Source organism: Grampus griseus (genome assembly GCF_964374135.1).
Source record: "Grampus griseus genome assembly, chromosome: 15".
NCBI classification, from domain to species: Eukaryota; Metazoa; Chordata; class Mammalia; order Artiodactyla; family Delphinidae; genus Grampus; species Grampus griseus.
The window spans coordinates 19,283,936-19,310,178 of NC_139009.1; the positions used below are offsets into that span (position 1 = coordinate 19,283,936).

The window sequence follows — 26,243 nt, forward strand, 5'->3', positions numbered from 1 at the left end:
TGCTCCCTATGCGTGAAGCACTGGAAACATGAAGGTAAGATATGGTCTCTGTCTTTCAGAGCCTTACAGTGACGGTGCTCAGAGCAGGCCCTTGCTAACTCTCAGCTCTCAGAATGCACCTCTAGACACTGAAGAAGGAAGCACGATGAAGATGAGATAAACACTTCCGAGTTCCTCTCTCCTCAGTCTTGTGCTTTCAGTTACTCTGTCTTTTAATGGGTCTCTTTGTTTCCTTTTTCTGTGCCTCATCATGGGCAACTGTGGTCAGGACGCCTCTGCTCTTTGCCCCAAATACACAGATCTAAAATCTGTTGCAATGGTTCTATTTAAATTGGATCCATCCGTGCAGACTGCCTTTACTAAACATGTGTGTAGGAAGTCTTGGGAATGGATGAGTGCTTCTCAGTCTGCAGATCTGGGTGCAATGGAGAGAATGATTTCAGTAAAGCCAAGGAATTACGAAAGGGAGAGGGAAAGTAAGAATTTGGAGAAAGTCATTTTATTCCCACAAGGGAGAGACATGCACTAGAAATTAAATGGGCACCAAGAACTCTCTTGAGAAGACTCCCAGCTCAGTGCCGGAAGATGTTCTTCATTATCAAAACCAGCTGCTAGATGCTTGGTCAAACCTAATAGCACAGGCACCCAGGCAAAGAGGGCCCTGAGCGTTCGCTGAGTTAGCCTGAAGGAGTGAGCGTCTTTTAGCTTTTGCGTCTGGTATGCATGGCTCCAGGTAGAAGGGGTTAGAGTTTTACAGTTGGGAAGCGATCTCCCTGCCTAGTCAGGCTTCCCTGTGAGGCAGAACACTTTTCTTCCATTCACTAGGCAAGGCAACCAGCCGTAGAAGAGTTATTAAACAATTAAAAATGTGTTTCTATGGCTGGCACTAAATGTTGAAATGGAAATTGGTAGGGGAGAGATGGGGCAATCCTGACAAGCTGAAATTGCATCTGAGGTCAAAAGACCAGTATGTAATTTCTTAGAACTGTTTCTAAAACACCTCCCTATGTTCACTGTTTTCTCCAGGTTTGGTATTGGACACAATATTACCTTGGTTCAATAGAATAGAAAAATTCAGTGCTCGCTTCGGCAGCACATATACTAAAATTGGAATGATATAGAGAAGATTAGCATGGCCCCTGTGCAAGGATGATACGCAAATTCGTGAAGCGTTCCATATTTTTTTTAAAGCAATTATACTCCAATAAAGATGTTTAAAAAAAAAAAAGAAAAATTCAGAAGGCAATGCTTCATGTTTGTACATTTGGTGACTTTGCTGTATATAGTTTATCCATTGATATAAAATCATTATAATTTGCCGTAGACACATGTCAGGTTAGGATGGAGAGAGTGGACAGGTCAGTGTTTTCAGGACTTACAGGCCCCCCATGTGCACTGGGATTGGGAGAGGGTGGACTTTGGCAAAGTGTTACTTAGGATGGTGTTGTATAATCCAAACTCACAAAAGTTAATCAGATATAGCTTTGAAGGCTTTGTCAACACAGTAAACAGGTCAGATATAAGGTCTTAGAACCTTTCTGTTATCAATTAGTCAGTTGGGGTCAGTAAACATTGACTGGTGACAAGGTATAGGAGCCAACTTGATTTAAAGGGGGTAATAATGCCTTAATTATAAAGTGCAAACCTAGGACTGCTCAAGTCACCTAAAAACATGGGAGACCCGTCACATTGGGGATATCTGGCTAGATGGCCAAAGTAATGCCATAGCCACTGTAGTCATCTATATAAAAAAATTTATATTCAAAACCTCATTTGCATATGAGGTTAAAATTTAAAACTACAGAATTCATCTGGTAAATGCGTTTCAAAAGCAATACTGGAAAAATGGAAAATGAGGCAGAAAAATACTGGGAACGTAATTTAGAAACTAAAACACCATCACACAACTATTTTTAGATTAAATAAGTCTGAGGTAGAGGTTATCCATATATACTCATTAATCAGGGGAAAAAATGTAAAGAAAAGATACATTCTGAAACACGGGTACTTGAGTGTCAGTCTACATTATGTCATTAGGAAAAAAACAACAACAACAAGAAGGTCTCTGATACTCCTTGGTGACAGGGATTGAGTCTTAGTCACCATTATACACCACATACCCTAAACATGGCTCTTAATCAATGGATAAAAAGACAACATTCCTGGTTTATGTTTGCAATTCTTCTTCCCTTTCTGAATGACCTCAGCCTGTGAGGTGGGTAAATAATAAGGCTTTTAAGAACTTGATAGGATATCCTACAAAGCAGAGCAGTGGGGTCCTGGTTATTTTACAGAAATTATAACTGTAAGACAACAGCTGGAAATACAAAGAAACTCAGGGCTTGGGAATACAGTTCGAGACATCAGCTCATTCTGCTTAGGCCTTGAATGCAAGTGTCAGAGGTACATGACAAGGTCTTAGGAAGGCACACGGGACCTGAGCCAGGAACTCTAAGGAACACTGAGGGCAATCAGCTGACGGGAAAGCTTACTGTGATACTTAGGGGAAATGCATTCTGACTTCCCTTCAGTTTGCATAAACCTTTTTGCCTTTTACAAAAAGGGTACCTTCCCATCTATGTTTGGGTAATATTTGAGAACATTCTTCTGAAAGGCAGGTGAATCCCCCATGACCTTCTGTCCTGTGGGTGGACCAACCCCACAACGGCAGGGCTTTCAAAGCCCCACACGGCTCCAGATGTTACACTGGCCAAATGTATTTAAGCACCTCTCTGCTCTCCTGGGTGGCTGATCGGGTTGCTCAGCTGGATACTTGACAACTATTGGAAGGATTTGGGCCAGGTTTTACGCATAAGGTTTTCTTTAAACAAGACCCATTTAGACAAAATATTTCTCAGGAGACATCCTGCTAACAGGGTTAATGAAGAAACATGTCCCAAAATACCCCAAATACCCAGGACCAAAGCTAGAAAAAAACTCAGCTCAAGACTAAAAGAAGTGATTGTCTTGAGCAAGCCAAAAGTCAGTTTAAAACACAAACACTCCGTTTACCCAAGTTGCTAAATACCCACTGGTTTTATTATTAAAGGACTGGTTTAGAATGGAGAAGTTGAAGCAAACTCTTCAAGCTGACATGCTCCTGGGCTACCCCTCCTAGCCTAGGCCCTTGTCACTTCGGGTCTGGAAGATTTCAGTAGCTTCCTATTATCCTTTAGTTTCTCCTCTTCCCAACCTGCTATGTACATTTTCCTAAACTATTGTTTTCAAAACCTTTAATGACTCCACTTCATCACAGGATTAAATCTACCCCCTCAGCCTGCCTTTTGAGGTACTCCACACTGCGATTTCCATTCTGTATTTCATACCATGAAATACAATGGTTTCACAGTATAGACAGACAGGCCTTAGGAATTTATAGCATAAACAAATATGTCCTTGTATTGCTGCTACAGAGCTGGCTAAGTATTTCTATTCAGTGCCAGTCAAATCATCCAGGTGAGGACATTTAAATGCCAAGTGCGCCTTTGTCTGCTCTAGGGTGTAGGGGCTGTAATATATTTTTCACTAAAAATAGATAGTGAGGCCTGAATTATGCAAGCCCCAATATACCAAACCTAGAGCTATTTTATTGCTCCTAATAGAGTAAAATTATTGATTAGAGTTGGTTGATTACTTTGGTTTGCCTCTGTAATACTTATTAAAATAGGACACGATACTTGTTACGCATTTAGGTAGAATATTTGAAAACCTGTCTTAAAAGAAACTTTATGTAGTTGAGAAATATTCATTTCACATAACTAATATCCGATTTATAAACATTCTTATTAATTCATAAAAGCAACTATTCAAGGACATTAGTTCCAGATACTAATTTTTTGTAATCAGGCTTTACACTAATTTAGGTAGCTTTTATACTGAATTAGGTTAACTTTAGAGAGGTCTACCTGAAAACTGAGTCTAGGCAGCAAGAGTTAACCTTTTAGCCTCATCCTGTCTGACATCACAGGGAGGCAGAAGCTGAAGTGCAGGTGAAGATGGACAAGAAGAGCTGGGAGGTGGGAGGAGACCTGAGCGGCTGCTGCTCTTACCTTCAGCAGCTTCATCAGCCCTTCCAGCTGGACCATCAGTTCCCGCCTGCTCTCCTGCAGCGCTGACATCCTCTGCTCCAGCTCATCTTTCCTCTGCCTGTCGGAGAGGAAAAGCTCATGAGAAATGAAGAGATGGAAGGGCAGTTAGATCACAAAAAGACACTGTAATTTAAAAATATTAAAAATTGTAATGTGCTACTGAACAAATATATTTAAAAAAAAAGAAAATGAAGATAAAATGATCCTCAAAGAAGAGTCGAAGGCCAGATGAAATGGGTTTTGGACCTGATTCTGCTACTTACCAGTGTATGAGATGCTGAGCAAATCATTTAAGTTCTGATACTGGATACATAAAATGGTGCTAATATCTGTTTTGCTCACTTTTCTTTACTGCTGTGAGAATAGTATGTAAAAATGCTTTGGAGGGCTTCCCTGGTGGTGCAGTGGTTAAGAATCCAATGCAGGGCACATGGGTTCGAGCCCTGGTCCGGGAAGGTTCCACATGCCGCGGAGCAACTAAGCCCGTGCGCCACAACTAATGAGCCTGCGCTCTAGAGCCTGCAAGCCACAACTACTGAGCCTGCGTGCTGCAACTACTGAAGCCTGCGCACCTAGAGCCTGTGCTCCGCAACAAGAGAAGTCACCGCAATGAGAAGCCCGCGCACCGCAACGAAGAGTAGCCCCTGCTCGCTGGAACTAGAGAAAGCCCACGTGCAGCCACGAAGACGCAATGCAGCCAAAAATAAATAAACAAATTTATTTTAAAAAAATGCTTTGGAAAGTACATATTGCCGTACAGTGAAAAAGTATTGTTAATATTATTAAAGTGATTTAAAAAATTCTTTAGGAAGCCAAATGCCTCACTTATACATAAAACTAGTCCAAATTAAAATTAATAGTGGAAAAAAATGTATGAAAACTGCTCAGGGAAGACAGAGTTCAGGAGTCAGTGCTTCCAGAACCACACATCAGGTTCCAAAAGTATGACAGACATCAGGACGACTCTGTGTCTAAGAGAATTCTGAGGACAGATTTCTGTTTCCCTGAGGACAGACTTCATGTCAACAAGTCTAGCTCAATCTGTCCAAAACCAAACTTGAGACTTTCATCCCTAAATGGTTCTCTTCTCAATTTCCCTTTCTCTCCTACTTTTTCTTCTAACTGTCATGGCTGAAAAACTCAGTCCTCTTTGACACTTTCCTGTTCATTTCCTATATTCAATCAGTCACCCAATTCAGATGATTCTTGGAAATCACATGTCTATCTTTATATTCCCACAGGTTAAATAAAAGATAGTATTAATTTTTTTTTTTTTTTTTTTGCGGTATGCGGGCCTTTCACTGCTGTGGCCTCTCCTGTTGCGGAGCACAGGCTCTGGACACGCAGGTTCAGCGGCCATGGCTCATGGGCCCAGCTGCTCCACGGCACGTGGGATCTTCCCGGACCGAGGCACAAACCCATGTTCCCTGCATCGGCAGGCGGACTCTCAACCACTGTGCCAGCAGGGAAGCCCGATAGTATTAATTTTAGTGACACCTATTTCCTTTGTTTTTCAACATGGTTGTTAGAAAATTTTTGGTACACATACGGCTTACATTATATTTCTATCAGAGAGTGCTGCTCCAGACCCTGCCTACATTCCTATCCTTAGTTCCTTACCTCCCTTTCCCTTCCATGTCTGGACCTCCAGCCATGGTTCACTTTTCCCTAAGCAGACTGCATCATTTTACAAGTGAGTATTCCCCTACTCTCTTCCAAATGTTATTCACTCCTTAGTGTCCCTCCCAAACGTCACTCTTTCCAGGAAGCTATTCCTGATTACTTCAGCAGGTATAGGATCCTGCTTATTTAATCACATAGCAGTTGGTGCTTCTCTGTGGCACTTAATATATTTTACTTTGTATTGCTGTCACTCCTACCATGATGCAGAATCCTTGAGGTCAGGGGATGACCTTACTCGTCTTTGCTTATATTTAATGATTAAGAGAATATCACGCATCCAGTGTGGACTCAATTAACATCTAGTGAACTTAATGAAATCATTATTTGAAGCCCTCCAAGGATTTCCAATGACCTATCACTTAAGGCTCTCAGAATCTGGTCTCAATTATCCAACTAATTTTATCTCCCATCATTGGCACTCTAAAGATTAATTCACTGGATGACTGAAAACAAATTCTTAGCTCCAAGGCTCCTTCTCCTGTCTGAAATGTGTCATACTTATTGGGGAATCTTGCTGAACCCCAACTCTGCTTCTAATCTTAAATGTTTTGTCCTACACGCCATTCAAACCACACCTACCTTTCATGGTCCAGCCCAAGTTCCAGTACTTTCAAGCGTCAAATTGCTTCTAGCCTGTGTGTGTGTGTGTGTGTGTGTGTGTGTGTGCCTTTCCCTACTCACATTTCTTCTAATATCCATACTATTTATTAACATTGTACAATATTATTTAACTGACTAGCAAATTATTTTAAGTTTTGTTTCCGAAACTAGATTATAAATTTTTAAGATAGAATCATTGTCTTCTCGTCTTCATACTCCCTAAATTTCCAGTGCAGGTATAAACTCAATAAGGAGGAGTTGACTCATTCAGCTTTCTAGAAAGCCTTTCTTCCCTGAACCCCCAAGCCTGGATGCAGTACTCTTTCTTTGTGCTGTGCATGATCAAATAGTTACAATATGTGGCAAAAATGAATGAACTACAGCTACATGCAACAACATGGAAGGCTCCTGAAGAGTTATATTAAGGGGGAAAAATGTCCCAGAAGACTGCATGGAATACCATTTCTATAAAGCTCAAAAAACAAAAAGCAAAATTAGACAATTTATCACGTGGGCATACACACATACTTGACAATACTCTTTTAAAAAGCAAGGGAATTGGGACTTCCCTGGTGGCACAGCGGTTAAGACTCCATGCTCCCAATGCAGGGGGCCTGGGTTCGATCCCTGGCCGGGGAACTAGATCCCACATGCGTGCCGCAGCTAAGACCCGGTGCAACCAAATAAATAAATAAGTAAATATTAAAAAAAAGAAAAAAAAAGGGAATGATAAACCAAATTCTGGATAGAGGTTAGCTCTGTGGGGAAGGCAGAAGCAAGGAAGTGGAATAAGGGGGCACTTTTACAGATGACATTGGCTTTAGCAATATATGAATTCTCAAGTAGGATGTGAGTTCCTGGGTGTTCATTTTACCATTATGCTTCATATCTCACACACTTGTCATATATTATTATAATAACAAATATACCGTTAAAAATAATGAAGGGGGAAAAGACAATCTTGGTGGTCAGGATTCATAACCACTAACCCTATGGATGAAATTCTCTATCTTGCTTTATTATACTAGCTGGGTATTGGCAGTTCCTGGATTCATGTATATTCATCAAAACCAGAAGGATGTCAGAACCTACAAATGAATTTTGCCCTTTATGTGTCTTGTGATAAACAAAACTTCGTATATTAATATAGATGAATACACCAACTTCTTTCATGGCTAGTAATTCTGAGAAATTATATTTTCTATTCCAAAACCCTAAAGAAACTCTCCTACGTTTTCTTCTAGAAGTTTTAACATTTTTGTCTCCATGCTTAATGCATCCGGTGGTGTTTCTGTATATGGTGTGAGGAAGAGAGCCAATATGTTTGTCCTTATGCATGACCAATCGATCCGGCAAACTTATTAAATAGTCACTCTTTTTTCAGTGGTATACAAGCTGCTTTTGAGATTAAATACTTTCTGATTTCTCAGGATTTAGACCCTCCTTGTATTTAGATTAAATTCCTGTCTCTCACTGCCTTATGTCACAGTGCTGGACTCAGCCCTTTGCCTACTAAATCTACAGGTTTTTCAGATCCCTCTAGCATAAAGAAGCCCTTTCAGCAATCCTAGTTCCAGCAATAGTTAAAATAAAGTATGACAGTTTTTTGCTTTTCTAGATACAAAACAGTCACTTGTGCCTGAGCTGAGGTGAGGAAAGAAAACAGCTGTATCTTACACTGATAGCTTAGTTATGCTCTAACTGAGTCAGCAGCTTTTGCTTTCCCATCCTCCCTAGTGTGACACCAACCATGCTGATATCTCAAATGTGTGACCGTGGACCCAGAGCAACCAAAATCTCAGCCCAGTTGCTAATCAATTTAGAAACTAAAATGAATTTTTAGGAGAATGGGAATCTCTGTGTCTCTAATGATTTTCATCTGCGTGGTTTAAATTCTTGATGAGTTGATGACCTAAGCCGAAGGAAGAACTAAGGAAGGACATTCGGCTATGCAGAATCCCAGGTGACAGCACGTTAAAAATCAACTGCAGAATGTCAAATGTTACAACCTAAACAGAAAGAACCCACTATTTGGAAATCTAGAGGTCTGGTGAGAATCAAGTCACTCACTCAGCTTCCATAATGTCTTCACTTACAAAGAGTATACACACATCTTTCTAAGACCGATAGGAAATAAGACCCTAATAACTTTGCTCGGATAACGCTCACGTTATACTCTCCTGGAAGATGCCCTCATTCCCTCCAAAACAGCACCAAGTGGGAGTTGAAGTTGCTCTCTACCCCCATCCTGATCCTACGTCCTTAGTCTCTCCATCCTTGAGACAGTTTATACTTATGCTGAGGTAGAAAGTACCACAGCCATGGTGCGAGGGATTCCCGCTTGGTTTCACATCTCAGGGGAGTTCCCGCAACGGAATCCTGCTCTGCCTATGAAGTGCGGGAGAACATACTCAAAGGACAGGGAGAGCGTTACTCCTGCCAGGAGTCTCTAAAGTCAGACTAATTTGCAAGATAAGAAGATTGAGTGCAGCACAGTGGTCTTCCTAAAGCAATCACAAAAGTGTAAACACTGTGCCTGGTGTTTACCTAGTTCTGAAATGAAGGCAGGAGATCTCACAGTGATTAATAAAGGGACTCAAACACCTGAAGCAGTAACAGAATGAGTGGAACGCTTTGGCTGTTTGTTCTAACATGACGAGTTAAACCGATAAACAGATTCTAACCCACTAGTTTGGTTCCCTGGGATATGAACTCCTACTGTAGCAGACTATGACTTGGGGACAGCGGTGCAGCTTCCCCACTTACCTCAGCAGCCGCAGCTCTGCCAGCAGTGTGGGGTTCTGCTGGGCCTTCTCCGGAGTGGGCTGGGAAGCCTGTTCATGCTCTAGACGGAGACGCTGAATCTCCTGCAGGATCTCTCTAGAGAGATGGATGAAAAAGAGATGGCCACGTGCGGCTTCACAGCTCGCTCCCTCTCTTTTTTTCCGTTAGAAGTTTTTATTCTAGTCATGCTGCCTCTACCAATCTTGTTCTGATTGTTTCTGAACGACCAAGATGTGAAATGGACACCGTCTTAAAATTGCTGCACTCGGTATTTCCTCGATGAAACAATTCTTTGTGGTAGAAAAAGTCCTACAAACCCTCTTCTCAAGAACTTGAAAAATTTCCACAGAAGAAAAAGGACAACTATCAATAGAAGAGTCTGTTCCTGTCTGGGGGGAACTTGCAACCTTCTAATGCAAGTCTTGTGCTAACTCCCCTCAAGTCTTCCTCTGTCTCCCTTCTTCTCCTGAACCCCACTCCCACCCCGAGATCTGATGGTTGCCACTTCCTCCACTGTGCCTGTTACATTATGACCAATTTCCTTGTCCTGGTTTCTGCTTTTTCAGTGCATAATGGTGTGTTGTCTGGTCGCCAAGCCTGGCTTTTTAGTGAGAGACCAGACAGTCGCGTGCTGCATCGTGGGCCAGGACAAGATGACAAGACACAGCAAAGGCTCCTGGGAGTAGAGTGGAGAAAGGAATGGGAGGGGAACACACTGGTGGGTGAGAAAAAGAATCTACCTGAGAGCACCTGAGCGGGGTTTTGGACTACCAGAATGAACAGCATGCAGAGATATACAAATTAGTGTCCAGGGCATGTACTGGACTTGGGCTGGCCTATCTTCACTGAGGTGGGATCTTCCTTTGTGGTCAAAACCCACCTAGACTGCAAGGAAAATGAGAATCAGATACTCACGTGATAATCCTGGGCTTCAGAAACTGGCTCGACCTCTGCATTCTTACCTGTTTTTGTTTTCCAGTTCTGCAATAAGCTGTCTTTGTTGTTTGTTGGCATCAAAGTTAAAGCTCAAGTCGGTGGGAGGACGGGTCTACAGTGAGGAAGAAGGTAGGTTTTTTTTTTTTATTCAAATATATCCAGAGGCCCAGATGGACTGTTGATTTTTTTTAAAACAGATTTTTGAGGTATAATTTACATACCATAAAATCCACCCGTTTTAAGTGTACAATTCAATGAGTCTTCGTATATTTAAACAGTTATGCAAACCAATCACCACAGTCTAGTTTTAGAACATCTTTCATCACCACAGAAAGTTCCCTCATGCCAGTTTGTAGTCAACTTCCACTCCCATCCCCAACCACAGGCAACCAGTGATCTGCTTTCTGTCTACAGTTTTGCCTTTTCTAGAAACTTCATATAAATGGAATCATACAACATGCAGGCTTCCACTTAGCATGGTATTTCTGAGGTTCATCCATGTTGCTCCATGCATCAGGAGTTCCTTCCTTTTTATTGCTGAATAGTATTCCATTGTTTCCAGCTTTTGGTTAACACAAATGAAGCCGCTCTGAACTCTCATTTACAAATCTTTGTATTGATACATGTTTTCATCTGTCTTGGGTAAATCCCTAAGAGTGGAATTCCAGAGTTATATGGTTAACTCTGTATTTAACATTTTGAGAAAGTGTCAAACTGTTTTCCAAAGTGGCTGAACCATTTTACAGTCCCACCAACAATGAATGAGGGTTCTAATTTCTCCACATTCTCACCAATACTTGTCATTGTCTTTTTGGTTTTAACCATCCTAGTGGGCGTGAAGTACCTAATTGTGGGTTTTTTAAAAAATTGAGATATAATTTACATGCCTTAAAACCTACCCTTTTAAAGTATATAATTCAGTGGTTTTAAACTATATTTATGAGGTTGTGAGCCCATCATCAGTATCTACTTCCAGGACATTTTCATCACCCTGAAAAGAAACCCACAGTCACTCCCCATTTCCCCTCCACCATCTTGTGACAACTTATCTAATTTCTTTATCTATGGATTTGCCTACTCTGGGCAGTTCATACCAATGGAATCATGCAGTATGTGATCTTTTATGTATGGCTTCTTTGACTTGGCAAATGATTCCAAGGTTCATCCACGTTGTAGCATGTATCAGTACTTCATTTCTTTTTATAGATGAGTAATATTCCACCATATGGATACATCATATTTTGTTCATCCATTCAGCAGCTGGGGGACATTTGGGTTCCCATTTTGGCGGGCTATTTTGCATAATGCTGCTATGTGCATTTGCGGACAAGTTTCTGTGTAGAGACATGCTTTCATTTTTCTTGGGTATATATCTAAGAGTGGAACTGCTGGGTCATATAGTAACTGCCTTTTGGGCAACTGCTAAACTGTTTTCCTACATGGCTGTAGCAGTTTACATTTCCACTAGCAATATATGAGGGGTCCATTTTTTCCACTTTCTGGCCAACAGTTGTTATAGTTCATTTTTTTGATCACAGTAATCCTAGTGAGTATAAAATGGTATCTTGTGATTTTGACTTGTATTCCCCTAATATGTTAAGCATACTTTCATGTGCTTATTGGCCATCTATATATCCTCTTTGGAGGAGTCATTATGGTTTTGATTTGCATATTCACTACTGGGTCTGACCCTTATACCTCCTTTAAGAATATGGAAGCCGGGCTTCCCTGGTGGCGCAGTGGTTGAGAGTCCGCCTGCCGATTCAGGGGACACGGGTTCGTGCCCCGGTCTGGGAAGATCCCACATGCCGCGGAGCGGCTGGGCCCGTGAGCCACGGCCACTGAGCCTGCGCGTCCGGAGCCTGTGCTCCGCAACAGGAGAGGCCACAACAGTGAGAGGCCCGCGTACCGAAAAAAAAAAGGAAGCCAATCAACACAAAATAGGAAAATGGATGACTAGGTGACATTTCCCTTTTATTGATTAACCAGAGTGGAAGCTCTTAATGAAGGCTCTGGTATAGTTACACTTCACTCCAGGTATTCTTGGTTCTTCCCAAAACATGATCTACGATGAAGCAGAAACCTCGTTTCCTGTCTAGAGTTTAAAGATGCAATAAGTAATTCTTTTCATGTGAAATTTCCTAAATAAACAGGGGCAAAATAGCATAGCAAATCTGGGTGGGAGCCTTTTATCCAATTACCAAGTAACTTCCTTCTTTAAAAGGAAAAAACCTGATCTTTCTTCCTCCAGAGAAGAGTAGACCAGCAGTCGACTGAGCAAGTTCTCTATATATTCTATTCAGTCTTGTGAGAGCCTGAGTTGAACCTCAGAAAAATAGCTTGCCTCAGAGTAAAACTGCTATGAATAAAAAGTTTACAATTCCTGAAGACTAGAGTTAAAACTAATGGCTCCTTATGAGAGTGGGACCAGGCAAAATTATGGATGAGGAAATGAGCTCTGAAAGGAATTTGTTTCATATAATGACAAACGACAAAAAACCCTACAGTATTTCACTGGAAATTTCTAAAGAATCCTTTTAGTTTTGAGTGTCTGACTGCAATGCTGAAGCATTTTTCAAAGAGGAAGTTAACATAGGAATCAAGAATTATTATCAATAGTGATTCCTAACCAGGAAAGATTCTTTGGCACCAAGAAGCATTGTTACTCAAATACAAAGAAGTAGGGGCAGAAAAAGATTCAAACCCTTAGACAGCAGTCCCACCTGGAGCAGCCTGCACCCTAGCTCCTCCACCTGGACGTAACAGCAGGGAGCCCCCAGTGGACAGCTGAATGATGGCTTGTTTCACCCAGACAAATGTCAAACACAGTTGAGTGTACACTAAATAACAGAGAAATGTAGGATTTTATTTATTGACTATCTTAGACACCACAGTACTCTTTAAAAAAAAAAAAAAAAAAGCCAGGTATCCCTTCCTAAAATGCCCCCAGGACACTGAAGGGAAAAAGAGGGAACAGTTTATAAAGACATAGATTACTTTAGCCAGAAGATCCCTAAAGATGATTTCTTTCAAAAATTAGATGTTCATTCATTCATTTATCCAACAAATATTTCCTGAGGACTTAATATGTGTTAGATACTACTCCAGAAACTAGGGATGCATTAGTGAATAAAATACAGCCTCTACCCTCATGTAGCTTACATTATATTGGGAGAGAATAATAAATAAATAAATGTAGGTGATATATATATATATATATATATATGGCATCAGTAGTGATCAATTTGATGAAGAAATATAGGGTTATGACACAGAATAAACTGAGACAGAAGATTTTTTCAATGAGATAGTTATGAAAGACTCAATGAACTTAGGAAGCAAACCAGGTGAAGGTCTGGGGGTTGGGAGGGTCGGGCTTGCTGGGCAGAAAGAAGGGCAAAGGCCTACAAGTGCTCCAGGTTGGTGTGTTCTGGTCAGTACTGATGGAGTGGTGCGGCTATGAGGCAGGGAGAGGTGATAAACTGGGAGGGCCCAGATCATGAAGGACCTTTTCATCATGCAGTGGAGTTTCCATTCCATTCCAAATGTGGTGTGAAGCCACTGTAGGATTCTGAACAGGGAAACATGGAATCAATTCCAAATAACATATGTACATACTCTGCCCTCAAGGAGGTGGAGCCTGACTCCCTGTTCCTTAAGCGTGGCCTGTCCATAGTGACTTCCTTCTAAAGAGGACAGTGTGGAAAGGGGACAAAAGAGTAACTTTATGTCGGAGACACCTGACAAAAGCTTCCTCAGCCAAGTGATCAAGGTCAACATCAACAGTGATAAGTTACATTGATACTATATATGTATGATGTGATGTGAGGAAAATAGCACTTATCTCTTCCTCCCCAAAACCCATAATCCCAGTCTAATCATGAGAAAAACAGACAAATCCCCATTAAGGGACATTCCTCAAAACTGTCAAGGTCATCAAAAACAAGGAAAGTCAGTAATAAGCTATAATGGAAAATAATCCTATATATCATATAGGATTATCATATATATTAGCATATAGGATGTAACTATATATATAGCTGAATCAATTTGCTGTACACCTGAAACTAACACAATATTGTAAATCAACTATGTTTCAATAAATAAAAAACAAACAAAAAAAAACAAGGAAAGTCAGAGAAGCTGTCACAGACCAGAGGAGCCTAAGGAGATATGACAATTAAATGTAATGTGGTATCTCGGATGGAACCCCAGAACAGAGAAAAGACATTAGGTAAAAACTAACAAAATCTGAGTAAAGCATGGACTTTAGTTAATAATAATGTATTGATATTGGCTCACTAATTGCAACAAACATGCTATACTAAGGTAAAATGTTAATAGTAGGAGAAATGGAACATGGGTTATATGGAAACTCTCTGTACTAGCTTCATAGTTTTTCTGTAAATCTAAAATTGTTCTATAATGAAGCTTATTAAAAACAAACACTGCTTTGGCTACTAAGTGGAGGATTTACTGTAGTGGGATAAGAATGGAAGTAGGTGGACCACTTAAGAATCCAAGCGTTTGCTACCTAGTCGCATGTAAACCTTGAGTTACTTTATTTTACTATATACCTTTATTTTCTTGTCTGTAAAATGGGAATATTTATGGAAAGAGATGTGAAGAGGATCCCTTCCTCTGTTACACTAGTATTCTCTTAGGTTTAGGTAATCTCACAGAGCTCCATCATCTTTAATGAGATAGAGACACATCTGAAAAATACAGGATAAGGAACAAGACCCCACTGAGCAAAACTGGGCAAATATAAAACCAAGGAAAGCCAACATAGTCAGCAAACTGTAATCTGCTGGTATGCATTTCTGGAGCCTCCAAAAGAGAGACTGGAAGTTTCCCATCTGGATGAACTTGGCAGGATGAGTTCCACAGAGATGTGCCTGATATCAACCAGACTTTCACTGCATCCCAAGGGCAGCCTTCCCATCATCTCAACCTCGCTTAGACTAACTGGAGGGCTATGGATTATTAATACCTCTCTCTCTCTCTCAAAAACCCAGTAATGTTTTTTAGGAGAGTGGTTCCCAAGCTAGCTGTAAATCAAAAGACTGAAAGTTTTCTTTTTTTTTTTTTAAACTAAAATCAATGGACCCTACTAAACCCAGAGATCCTGATTCAGTAGGTCTGAGGCAAGGCCAAGAATTTACATATATTTTAAGTGTTGCACAAAAGATTAGAACATGTAGCCAGGTTTGACAATGACTATTTTATAGGGGTTTTAAATCATTAAATGTGTGCAAAAGACCACATGAAAATACTCTTGATCTTTAATTCTAAGAGGCCGTAAGGACATTTCTGGAATGGTGCATGGGTGGAGCAGCTGACACGATGATGAGGCTGTGGAGTCCGGGACTGGGCTATGTGAAAAAAAAAATCTCAAAAACGTGTAAATGTAGGTAGCATGACAATGGACAATGGTTTCCCTTTCCTTTCACCTTTCTTCCAAGTTTTCCATAATGAGTTTTTAATTTTTTCATAAAGAAACAAAATTTTTTAATAAACAAAACCCACCTGACTACATCTAATGCTAGTGATGTTTGTGATGAAATTTAAGATTTGCTGCTATTACCATGATTTGCCACACGCTGTATTTCTGTTGTTGTTGTTGTTGTTTTTTTGCGGTACGCGGGCCTCTCACTGCTGTGGCCTCTCCCGCTGCGGAGCACAGGCTCTGGACGCGCAGGCTCAGCGGCCATGGCTCACGGGCCTAGCCTCTCCGTGGCATGTGGGATCTTCCCGGACCAGGGCACGAACCCATGTCCCCTGCATCGGCAGGTGGACTCTCAACCAGTGCGCCGCCAGGGAAGCCAGTTGTTGTTGTTTTAAAATGGAATTTAGGCACTTCAGGAAAACAAATTAGCTCTCCTGGCTCATCTAAGCAACCTTCAATTTTTCTATCTGAGGGTCAGCCTGAAGAGGTTTCAGTGGCCATGTCTGCCACCTGGGGAGATGTGAGGGTCTGACGCTGGAGCATTTCACAGGGTGTAATGCCGGCTGCTAAAATGATTTAATGGTCTTTCTTGTAGAAGGTTTTTGAAAAAAAAAAAAAAATCAATACAAAGCCTATCTGGCAGGCTATAAATAAATTCTTTTGAGCACTACACCCACTTTATGCAAAGCACTTGTATCAGTGAGAGATTAGCAGATTAGAAGTCTTCTGTTTAATAGAAATCTAGTTAAGAAGAATCCTTCCTGAGAGACCCAATATTTATAAGATAACTACACTAAGGAAAATAAGATGAAAGGGGCCATATCAGTATTTAGTCTCAAGACCATTCTAACAATTATTTTCACATGAATTAGAGAACTGGCATCAGAAACTATCAGGTGTAAACAGATTTATCTTGTTTGCAGTAAAGGAGTACTAGGATCTACTTTTCAGGGTCAAACGGCTTTGGAGCTTTTATTTACAAATTTTAAAAAGTACTAAGTAAAGTCAACAAGACTACATAATGGTATTACATGTACTTAATTTTAAAAATCCACCACAATGCTATTCCATTTCAAAAAATTTAATTAATGTTATTTATAAATTTTAATTTCTAAAATAACAAACATTTGTGACTGATTGAGGGCATGTATAGGGTTTAACTAATTAAATAAAACTAGTCTTTTTCCCAGACATTTTTTCCCCCTGTTCTGTTCCATTTCACTAACCTTTAGAGTTGGAATGTTAGAGTCAGATGTATGCCTTAGTATTAGATTCTCAAGGAAAAGATTTTGAAGACTAAACAAACCCAAAGGAATAAATGACGTTTTGAGAGAGAAACAAAGCAAAACTCTATTGGCAGCTTTCATAACTCTCTTTCCCTGTGAAGAAGTAAACATAAATTAGTACACATTTCTAAAACTAACACTGTAGAATATTGTCCTGCGAGATCTTGGCCTGCCTGTCCTGTCTAATTTCACTCCAGAACAATACTGGACCTAATGGTTTGTGATTCTTATAACCTCTCTAAGAAATCTTTGCCTGCCCCAAGGTCATAAAGATATTTTTCTGTTTTCTTTTAATAGCTTTATGGTTTTAGCTTTTACATTTAAAGTTTATGATATATATCAAATTGGTTTCTATGTATGGTGTGAGGTAGGGGTAGAGGTTCTTTATTTTCATACAAACAGTTGTCCTTTCTTTTCATACAGATAAATAGTTGCTCCAGCAGCATTTGTTAAAAAGCTTTTCCTTTCCCAATTGAATTGCTTTTGTGCCTTGTTGAAAGTCACTTGACCTTATATGTGTGCATATATTTTATGCACGATTTGCCTATCCTTTTGCCAATACCATACTTTCCTGATTACTGTGCCTTTAGAGTAAGTCTTTTTTTAAAAAAATATTTATTTGGCTGCACCGGGTCTTAGTTGTGGCACATGGGATCTTTAGTTGTGGCGTGTGGGATCATTAGTTGTGGCATGTGGGCTCTTCTAGCAGGCTCTTAGTTACAGTATGTGGGATCTAGTTCCCTGACCAGGGATCAAACCCGGGCCCCCCGCATTGGGAGTGTGGGGTCTTAACTACTGGACCACCACGGAAGTCCCTAGAGTAACACTTGATGTCAAGTAGGGTTGAATCCTCCAACTTTGCTCTTTTCCAAAACTGTTTTGGCTTTCTAAATATATTTGAAAATCAGTTGGCATTTTGATTGGTACTGAATTTACAGACCAATTAGGGAAAATATACCATTTTACTAATACTGAATCTTTTGAATATGGCTATATCTCTCCATTTATTAGGTTTTCTTTAATTTCTCTCAGCAATATTTTATAGTTTTCAGTCTTGAACATCTTTCATTAAATTTATCCATAAGAATTAGATGGTTTTTAATGTTACAGTAAATGTTATTTTTCCTAAATTTAATTCTTAATTGTTCACTGCTAGTAGATAGAAATACAATCAATTTTTATATACTGACTTTGTATGCTGCAACACTGCTATAAAGTCATGTATCTGTTCTAGTAGTGTTCTTGTAGGACTTTCCTTAGGACTTCCTATATAGAATCAGGTCATCTGCAAATAATGACAGTTTCACATCTTCCTTTACAATATTTATGTCTCTTTTTTCTTGTCATGCTGCACTGACTGGGACCCCCAGGACAATTTTGAATAGAGGTGGTGGAAGTAGACATCTATGACTTGTTTGCAATACTAAGGGGAAATATTCCAAAATTTAACCTTTAAGTGTCATATAAGCTATAGGGTTTTTGTAGTGTTCTTTACCAGGTTAAAGGAGTTTCTTCTACTCCTATGGTATTGAGAAGTTTTATCAAAAATGGACATTGTATTTTGACAAACTTTTTCTGCATCTATTGAAATATTATAATTTTCTTCTTTAAATTGCTAATATGGTGAATTACATAGGCTGATTTTCATGTGTTAAATAAATTTGCATTCCTAGGATAAACCTCACTTGATCATGGAGTATTATCCTTTTTACATATTGCTGGATTCAATTTGCTAATATTTTGTTAAGGATTTTTGCATCTGTGTTCATGATAGAACTTGGCCATCAACTTTCTTCTCTTGTAATGCCCTTGTATTATTTTGGTATCAGGTTATAGTGGCCTGATAAAATGACTTCTTTCTCTATTTTCTGAAAGTTTGTGCCAGATTGTTATGATTGTTATTTCTTCCTTAAACATATGATAGTATTCAACAATTAAGCCATCTGAGCTTAGAATTTTTATTTATTTATTTATTGATTGATTGATTTATGGCTGCGTTGGGTCTTCGTTGCTGCACACGATCTTTCTCTACTTGCGGAGAGTGGGGGCTACTCTTCATTGCAGTGCACAGGCTTCTCATCGCGGAGGCTTCTCTTGTTGCACAGAACGGGCTCTAGGCATGCAGGCTTCAGTAGTTGTGGCACACGGGCTCAGTATCTGTGGCTTGCAGGCTTTAGAGTGCAGGCTCAGCAGCTGTGGCACACGGGCTTAGTTGCTCCACGGCATGTGGGATCTTCCCGGACCAGGGCGCGAATCCGTGTCCGCTTCATTGGCAGGTAGATTCTTAACCACTGTGCCACCAGGGAAGTCCCTGAGCTTAGAATTTTTGAAGTTAATTATTAATTCAATTTCTTTAACAGATTTAGGACTATTTAGATTTTCTATTTATTCTTATGTCAGTTTTGTTAAATTGTATCTTTCAAGAAATTTGTCTACGTCAGCTAGGTTGTCAAACTTACTGGCAAAAAGTTGTTCATAATATTCTTATCATCCCTATAATGTTTATAGGATCTGTAGTATGTCCCTTATTTCATTCCTGATATTGGTAATTTGCATTTTTTCTTCCTTCTTTTCTCTTTAAACTGAAGTATAGTTGATTTATAATATTGTGTTAGTTTCACGTATACAGTACAGTGATTCAGGGTTTTTGCAGATTATATTCCATTACAGGGTATTACGAGATAATAGGTATAATTCCTTGTGCTATATAGTAAAGCTTTGTTGCTTATCTATTTTATGTATAGTAGTTTGTATCTGTTAATCCCATATCCCTAATATGTCCCTCCCTGCCTCCTTCTCCCCTTTGGTAACCACAAGTTTGTTTTCTATGTCTGTGAGACTGTTTCTGTTTTTGTATATACATTGATTTGTATCATTTTTTAGATTCCACATATAAGTGATATTGTATAGAATTTGTCTTTCTCTGTCTGACTTATTTCACTAAGCATAATATTCACCAGGTCCATCCATGTTGCTGCAAATGGCAATATATATTTATTTATTTATTTATTTACTTATTTATTTATGGCTGCATGGGGTCTTTGTTGTTGCGTGTGGGCTTTCCTTTCTCTAGTTGTGGCGAGCAAGGGCTACTCTTTGTTGTGGTGTGCAGGCTTCTCATTGCGGAGGCTTCTCTTGTTGCGGAGCACAGGCTCTAGGCGCACGGGCTTCAGTAGTTGTGGCACATGGGCTCAGTGGTCGTGATGCGTGGGCTTAGTTGCTCCATGGCATGTGGAATCTTCCTGGACCATGGATCAAACCTGTGTCCCCTGCATTGGCAGGCGGATTCTTAACCACTGTGCTACCAGGGAAGTCCCGCAAATGGCAATATTTCATTCTTTTGTATGGCTGAGTAATATTCCTGTGTGTGTGTGTGTGTGTGTGTGTGTGTGTGTGTGTGTGTGCATGCACATCTCTCACATCTTCTTAATCCTATCATCTGTTGATGGGTACTCGGGTTGCTTCCATGGCTTGCTTATTGTAAATAGTGCTGCTATGAACACTGGAGTGCATGTACCTTTTCGAATTAGTGTTTTCATTTTTTCCAGATATACACCCAGGAGTGGAATTGCTGGATCGCATGGTAGTTTTATTTTTAGTTTTTCAACTGAGCCCACGTGCCACAACTACTGAAGCCTGCACGCCTAGAGCCTGTGCTCCACAACAAGAGAAGCCATTGCAATGAGAAGCCCATGCACTGCAATGAAGAGTAGCCCCTGCTCGCCACAACTTGAGAAGGCCTGCACACAGCAATGAAGACCCAACGCAGCCAATAAATAAATAAATAAATCTATTAAAATAAATAAATAAAGTAATGCAAATTTCTGCTACTCTACTGGAATCCTCTATTTACTCACCATGTTTCCTGCCTCTGCAGCCAGCCGGGCAGCATAGCGAGCTATAAGCCGGTGTTCCTCATCCAGTCGGCTAGGACTGTCCAGGACACTGCCAAGGAGATAAAAATTCAACAGGTATCTATTAAACATCCCCTACTCTTGCTTCTCTCTCAGAAAGAACAGATGGGAGAAACACTTGTGAAAAAGAATGGTAACAAAAGAAATGGAGACCTGAATCATAGATACTAATGGTCTTCTGAGACAAAGAGGATTTAGAGAAATGACGAGGCCACGCATGACATTTCTCTTCGGCAGTATATCACTGTTGCTCTCACACCTTCAGAGGGGACACTTCTTTTTGAATGCAAGGGCTGAGAAAAGACAGGGCATCTATAAAGCTTGAGGGAGTGATTTCCCATCAACTGTTTTAAGAAAACCTCATGACTTTTAGATATAGGTCTTGAATTCAAAAAGCCCGAAAGAAAACTAAAGCATCTTGAAAAACAGAGGGCTGAGGAAAAGTACCCTTAACACTGGCTGAGCAAAACTGAGGAACCTAAGCTAAGGCAGGCTTACAATATGGTAAAGTTGGGGAAGATGCCGTCAAACGTTCCCCTTCAGTGCCTCTTTCTCTTCTTTTACCATGCTTGTTCTACAACTGGAGCCCCATTTTAGAGTGAATTAATTTAGTTCATTACTCTTAACAAGAGTTCCAGCATTCTAAAAATTTAGAGATCCAGTACGGTGGGATGTCAGAAAGTGCCGCACCTGAATAAAAGAAGGTTCTTGAGCAGGAGGCTAGCTCTGTGTATATGTGCTGCTCACATGGAACTTCTTGCTGATGATGACTGACATCTTTAATTTAGCATGTGATGTCAACTGCTGTTTATTTATATCAGGGCACTCCTAGATTAATCAGGACTGTGGCTATGTAATTCTTCTTTGTTTAAGTCTGACAGATGTTTTAAGGCAACAGTAATAATGATGACTAAGTGATGAGAGATGGCTGTCGTGGCTTGCTTCTACTTTGGCTCTAGGTTCTTGGAGTTCCACAAACCCCTGACTGGAATTTAACAGTATGACAAAATATGAAATGTGAAAAAAATTAAAGACATGAGTTCAATAGTCATCAAATCTTGTTATAATTACTGAGGGGAATCTGGGAAGGATGGAGTTTAATCAATAGAAACCTGTCTGGACTTTTCATGCATGAAATCAACTGTGTTTTTCCTAGATTTTTTTTTTTTTTTAAGCATCCTATATTTCTATCTCTGTGGCTAACTCTTAAGCTTAACTTGGTCTTTCCTCTAGGATGGATTTTTTTTTTTTTTTTTTTTTTGCGGTACGCGGGCCTCTCACTGTTGTGGCCTCTCTCGTTGCGGAGCACAGGCTCCGGACGCACAGGCTCAGCAGCCATGGCTCACAGGCCCAGCCGCTCCGCGGCATGTGGGATTTTCCCGGACCAGGGCACGAACCCGTGTCCCCCGCATTGGCAGGCGGAATCTCAACCACTGCGCCACCAGGGAAGCCCTAGGATGGATTTTTTAAAAATGTGCTGCCACTGTCACTGCTTTCTGGCAATGACACTTCTCAACACTATATAATTTTAGGTGTGCAAATGTCAGTCTCTAGCATATATAACCATTTTCTCAAAAGATGATCTTGTAATAAGAACATGCTACCATCAGTTGACTTTAATACTTTAGGGTCAAGACCCCAAGGTCAGGGCTGAACTATAATACTTGTGCCTTAAAGATGCTTGTCTGAAATAAAAGGACTATCTTTATCTTGTAAATAACAACAAAATGAACATTTAACAACACAAGTGGATAACTACTATGGAGGAAACGGCAGCTTAAGAAGTGGGACTTAAAGTGGCTGACCTCTGTTTTCTGGCAAGGGACACAATAGGTTTCTCTGTGCAGAAGAGCTCCTGCTTCTCCACCACATTCCATGTCCCTAGGAAGGTTAATTTTATCTGTCATTCATACCCGAGTGTGGATGACATGATTGCTTTAACTGGCTATGCTTTCAAGCCAGAAACTAGAACTTTATGTTGATGAGAGGTTTTATGGTCAATGAAAACTATGAGGGAAATTAGAAAGGTTCCTTATTCTTTTGCCTGAGCTGATTTTCATTCTCAGAATTAGTTAGCCAGGAAATTTCTGACTTCTTTGAGGGAGCACGAAGCTCAGCTCCTTAGACTATAAATCAAGAAGAGATGCAGTACTCACCCAATCCTCACGCTCTTCCAAGGCTCCTGGCCACCAATTCTTGCTCAGGGAGCCTAATCCCTAAGCCGTAAGACTTGAGGATCTCAGTTAAACTTAGCATAAATCTTCCTGGGCTATCAGCTAGTAGTGTCTGTTTAACATTCTGCTGCTATATTCACCATGGAAATTTTTAATAACTTGGACAATTGCCCTTACTGATAATAAATAAGCTGTCCTGCCAGCGTTAAGAAAACTCTCTTCCTAGAGACCAAGGGGCTGGGATAGAGTGCTCAGAAATCATCTGCTGGATGAGGAGACACTCTGTGATACAATGCACAATTATCAGGCATCCCTCCTACAGAATAAGCCTATTAAACATAGTTGGGAGGTAGGAGAAGCCAACAGTCTAAGGCTTTAGAGATAGGTAAACGCCTAAAAGTAGTAACGCCACTTGGTCATACTGGGAAAACTATGTGAAATGCTATGAAGTATAATACTTAAAACAGTCCTTTTCAAGGATATATATTTTATTTTATTATTTTTTTTAATTAATTAATTTAATTTATTTATTTTTGGCTGTATTGGGTCTTCGTTGCTGCACGCGGGGTTTCTCTAGTTGCGGCGAGCGGGGGCTACTCTTCGTTGCGGTGTGTGGGCTTCTCACTGCGGTGGCTTCTCTTCTTGAAGAGCACGGGCTCTAGGCACACGGGCTTCAGTAGTTGTGGCTCGCGGGCTCTAGAGCGCAGGCTCAGTAGTTGTGGCGCACGGGCTTAGTTGCTCCGTGGCATGTGGGATCTTCCCAGACAAGGGCTCAAACCCGTGTCCCCTGCACTGGCAGGTGGATTCTTAACCACTGCACCATCAGGGAAGCCCCAAGGATATATATTTTAAAGTTGATTATTAATTTATTTTTCGGTTATCATGGAGAATAAGAGCTTCCCATGAAGCCATGGCATGTTAAGGGCAAAACTAAGATCAAAATTTAAGGTTCCAGCCTCTCTCATGTGTTTAAGTTTATAAAAATTATAGTTTTCTCTCTAAGAATAAGAATCTCAGGTTGTTTGGCACAGAGACTCTGCTGCTATGTAAAGGGGATTATTTAAACTTTACCTGCCATTCTCCTTGCAGAATGGTGGCAGGTGTGGGCATGGACTGGGCAGGTGGCTTTGGGCCTGAATGTAATGGCACTTTGTTTGGTATTAACTCTTTTTTTTTTTTTTTTTTTTTTTTTTGGTATTAACTCTTTTAAAGGGTTAACTTTGCTATAGTTAGTGGTTATAGTGGTTATCAAATGTTTTTCCACCATAATCCACTGAGGGATCAGTCATATTCCCATATTAACAGTAGTTCCAGGGAAAGAGGTATTTGGGTCTATTATAATACATATAATTATTATAATACACAGAGGTATACATAGTTTGGTAAAAGTCTCTCAGGTGACAATAACCCAATACCACTGTTGAAAATCACTGGTTTAAATAATCAACAATGATAGGTTTTGGGGAACAGATGAAGATGCAACATGTAAAGATGTAACAAGGTGATGGTGTCAAAGCCCCCAGATAAGACAAAGTGTGTTGACCAATCCTAAACTTTGAATGTCGACAGAAACATTTCATTATTTAGGCAAGAATGAACAGTAAGAGTTTGCATCAAATACCTCTGTGAATACACATCTTTGGGACCGCACATTTCTCTGAGGTTTATACACTCTTTAAGTGTAACCTAAAGGAAGGGAACTCCACTCTAAAGAATTTCTGACTATATCTTTAGGTAAGTGCCTAGGTTTGGCAAGGCTCCTTCTCTTTTAGAAGCCAGTGCTTTAGCAATTATTTAAACTCCGCCAAACATAGCTGGTAGCTTCTCAAGAAAAACCCCACATGCAGAGCTTTTTCCAGCTGGCAACCCCAGGTTACAGAGCTCTCCCTCCCTTTGATCAGCCCTTGGCCACCCGCCTGCTGCTGCTCTACCACTGACCGTGCACAGTGCTGCAGACGGGCCACAAAGGAGGCTATCAGCGCATGCTCATCGGCCAGGTGACTGGGTATATCCTGGCTATACTGTAACCTAGGAACAACGGAGGCAAAGACAGCAAGCGTGACACAGACACAAGCAAGAAATGAACATGGATTAAAATGGGCAAACGTCAAAGAAAAACAGAAAAGAAAATCAAGATAAGGAAAACAATAAAAAACCACAATGCATAATGGAATGTGGTGCTAGACCATAGGGAATACATCACACAAATCCTTTAAACAAAACCAATCCCTTAGAAGAGAGCTTTGGCGGACTGACACTACAGCCCTTGAGAGGGAGAAGCCAGGGAGGAGCCACCAAAGCACCTGGCCCACCAGTTCTGGGCTCTGCAATGGATGCACTTTTTAGGAAATGCCTTCTGGCAGGAAAACTGAGGGAGAGTGGTTCCATTTAATCACTAAGTGGCCCCTTAATGCTTCCATAGCTTTTGTCGACATGTAAGAGTTTTCAGTGTTACCTCATAATACCAGTTAAGCCTTTTTATTTCTATAAGGACACTGCCTTTAGCATCATTCTATTTTCTCCCATAAAACTGGTACTTAAACCAAACTTGTTAGGATCGTATTTAATTGTAAGACAATGTTGCATAGAATCTGAGTGAGGCTCTCTCTTATAGATATATGGAAGGTCCTTAAGCACATGATCTTTTTTTTTTTAACTTTCTACTACAGAAGTATTAAAATATGTGCAAAAATAGAAAGAGTAATCTAATGACTACCCTTCACGTACCCATCAGCAAAGTTCAACAAAAATGAACATTGTCAACTTGTTTAATTTATTCTTCCTTCTCCCAACGTTTTGTGCAGGAGGAGGTGGCTAGAGTAATCCCAGACAATTTATTATTTCACCTGGGAATACTTGAGCCTGTACATCTATCAGATACAGAAGGAATTTATACAACCTGAACATCATTATCACACCTAAAAAAAAAAAAATCACAAAAATTCTTTAATATCTTAGTCCATCTGAAAATTTCCGCAAATCTTAAAAAAAATACCCTTTTACAGTTTAAGTCAAGATCCAAACAAGGTCTGCACTTTGCACTTGGTTGATATGTTTCTTTTATGTCTGTGTTTGATTATACGTTTCTGTTTTTAATCTATAACAGTTCTTCCTTTTCCCTGTTTCTTCCATGTCATCTACGTGTGAATAAAACAGGTTACCTTGTAGCATATCCTACATTTTGAAGGCGTCATTTAATTTGTTTCTCTAGTCCCTGTGGGGTCAGATCTAGATGTTGACTGAAGTTTTTGTTTTTGTTTTGTTATTGAGAAGGGGCTAGAATCCATCATATGTAATATGATGTACTTATAAATCAAACAGGAGGCACA

At 40.2% G+C, this 26,243-nt stretch overlaps 1 protein-coding gene across 2 annotated transcripts in view; it reads right to left on the minus strand.

Annotated features, from left to right (window-relative positions):
* DTNB (dystrobrevin beta) overlaps positions 1–26,243 on the minus strand; it is a 246,682-nt gene that overhangs the window by 32,792 nt on the left and 187,647 nt on the right. For both annotated transcript variants that reach the window (XM_082672075.1, XM_082672074.1), the window contains 5 exons: positions 24,853–24,942; positions 20,684–20,771; positions 10,118–10,203; positions 9,138–9,251; positions 4,050–4,146 (listed from right to left, as the gene is read on the minus strand). In XM_082672075.1, coding sequence (XP_082528201.1) covers positions 4,050–4,146; positions 9,138–9,251; positions 10,118–10,203; positions 20,684–20,771; positions 24,853–24,942 — 475 coding nt within the window. The remainder of the gene's footprint in view (positions 1–4,049; positions 4,147–9,137; positions 9,252–10,117; positions 10,204–20,683; positions 20,772–24,852; positions 24,943–26,243) is intronic.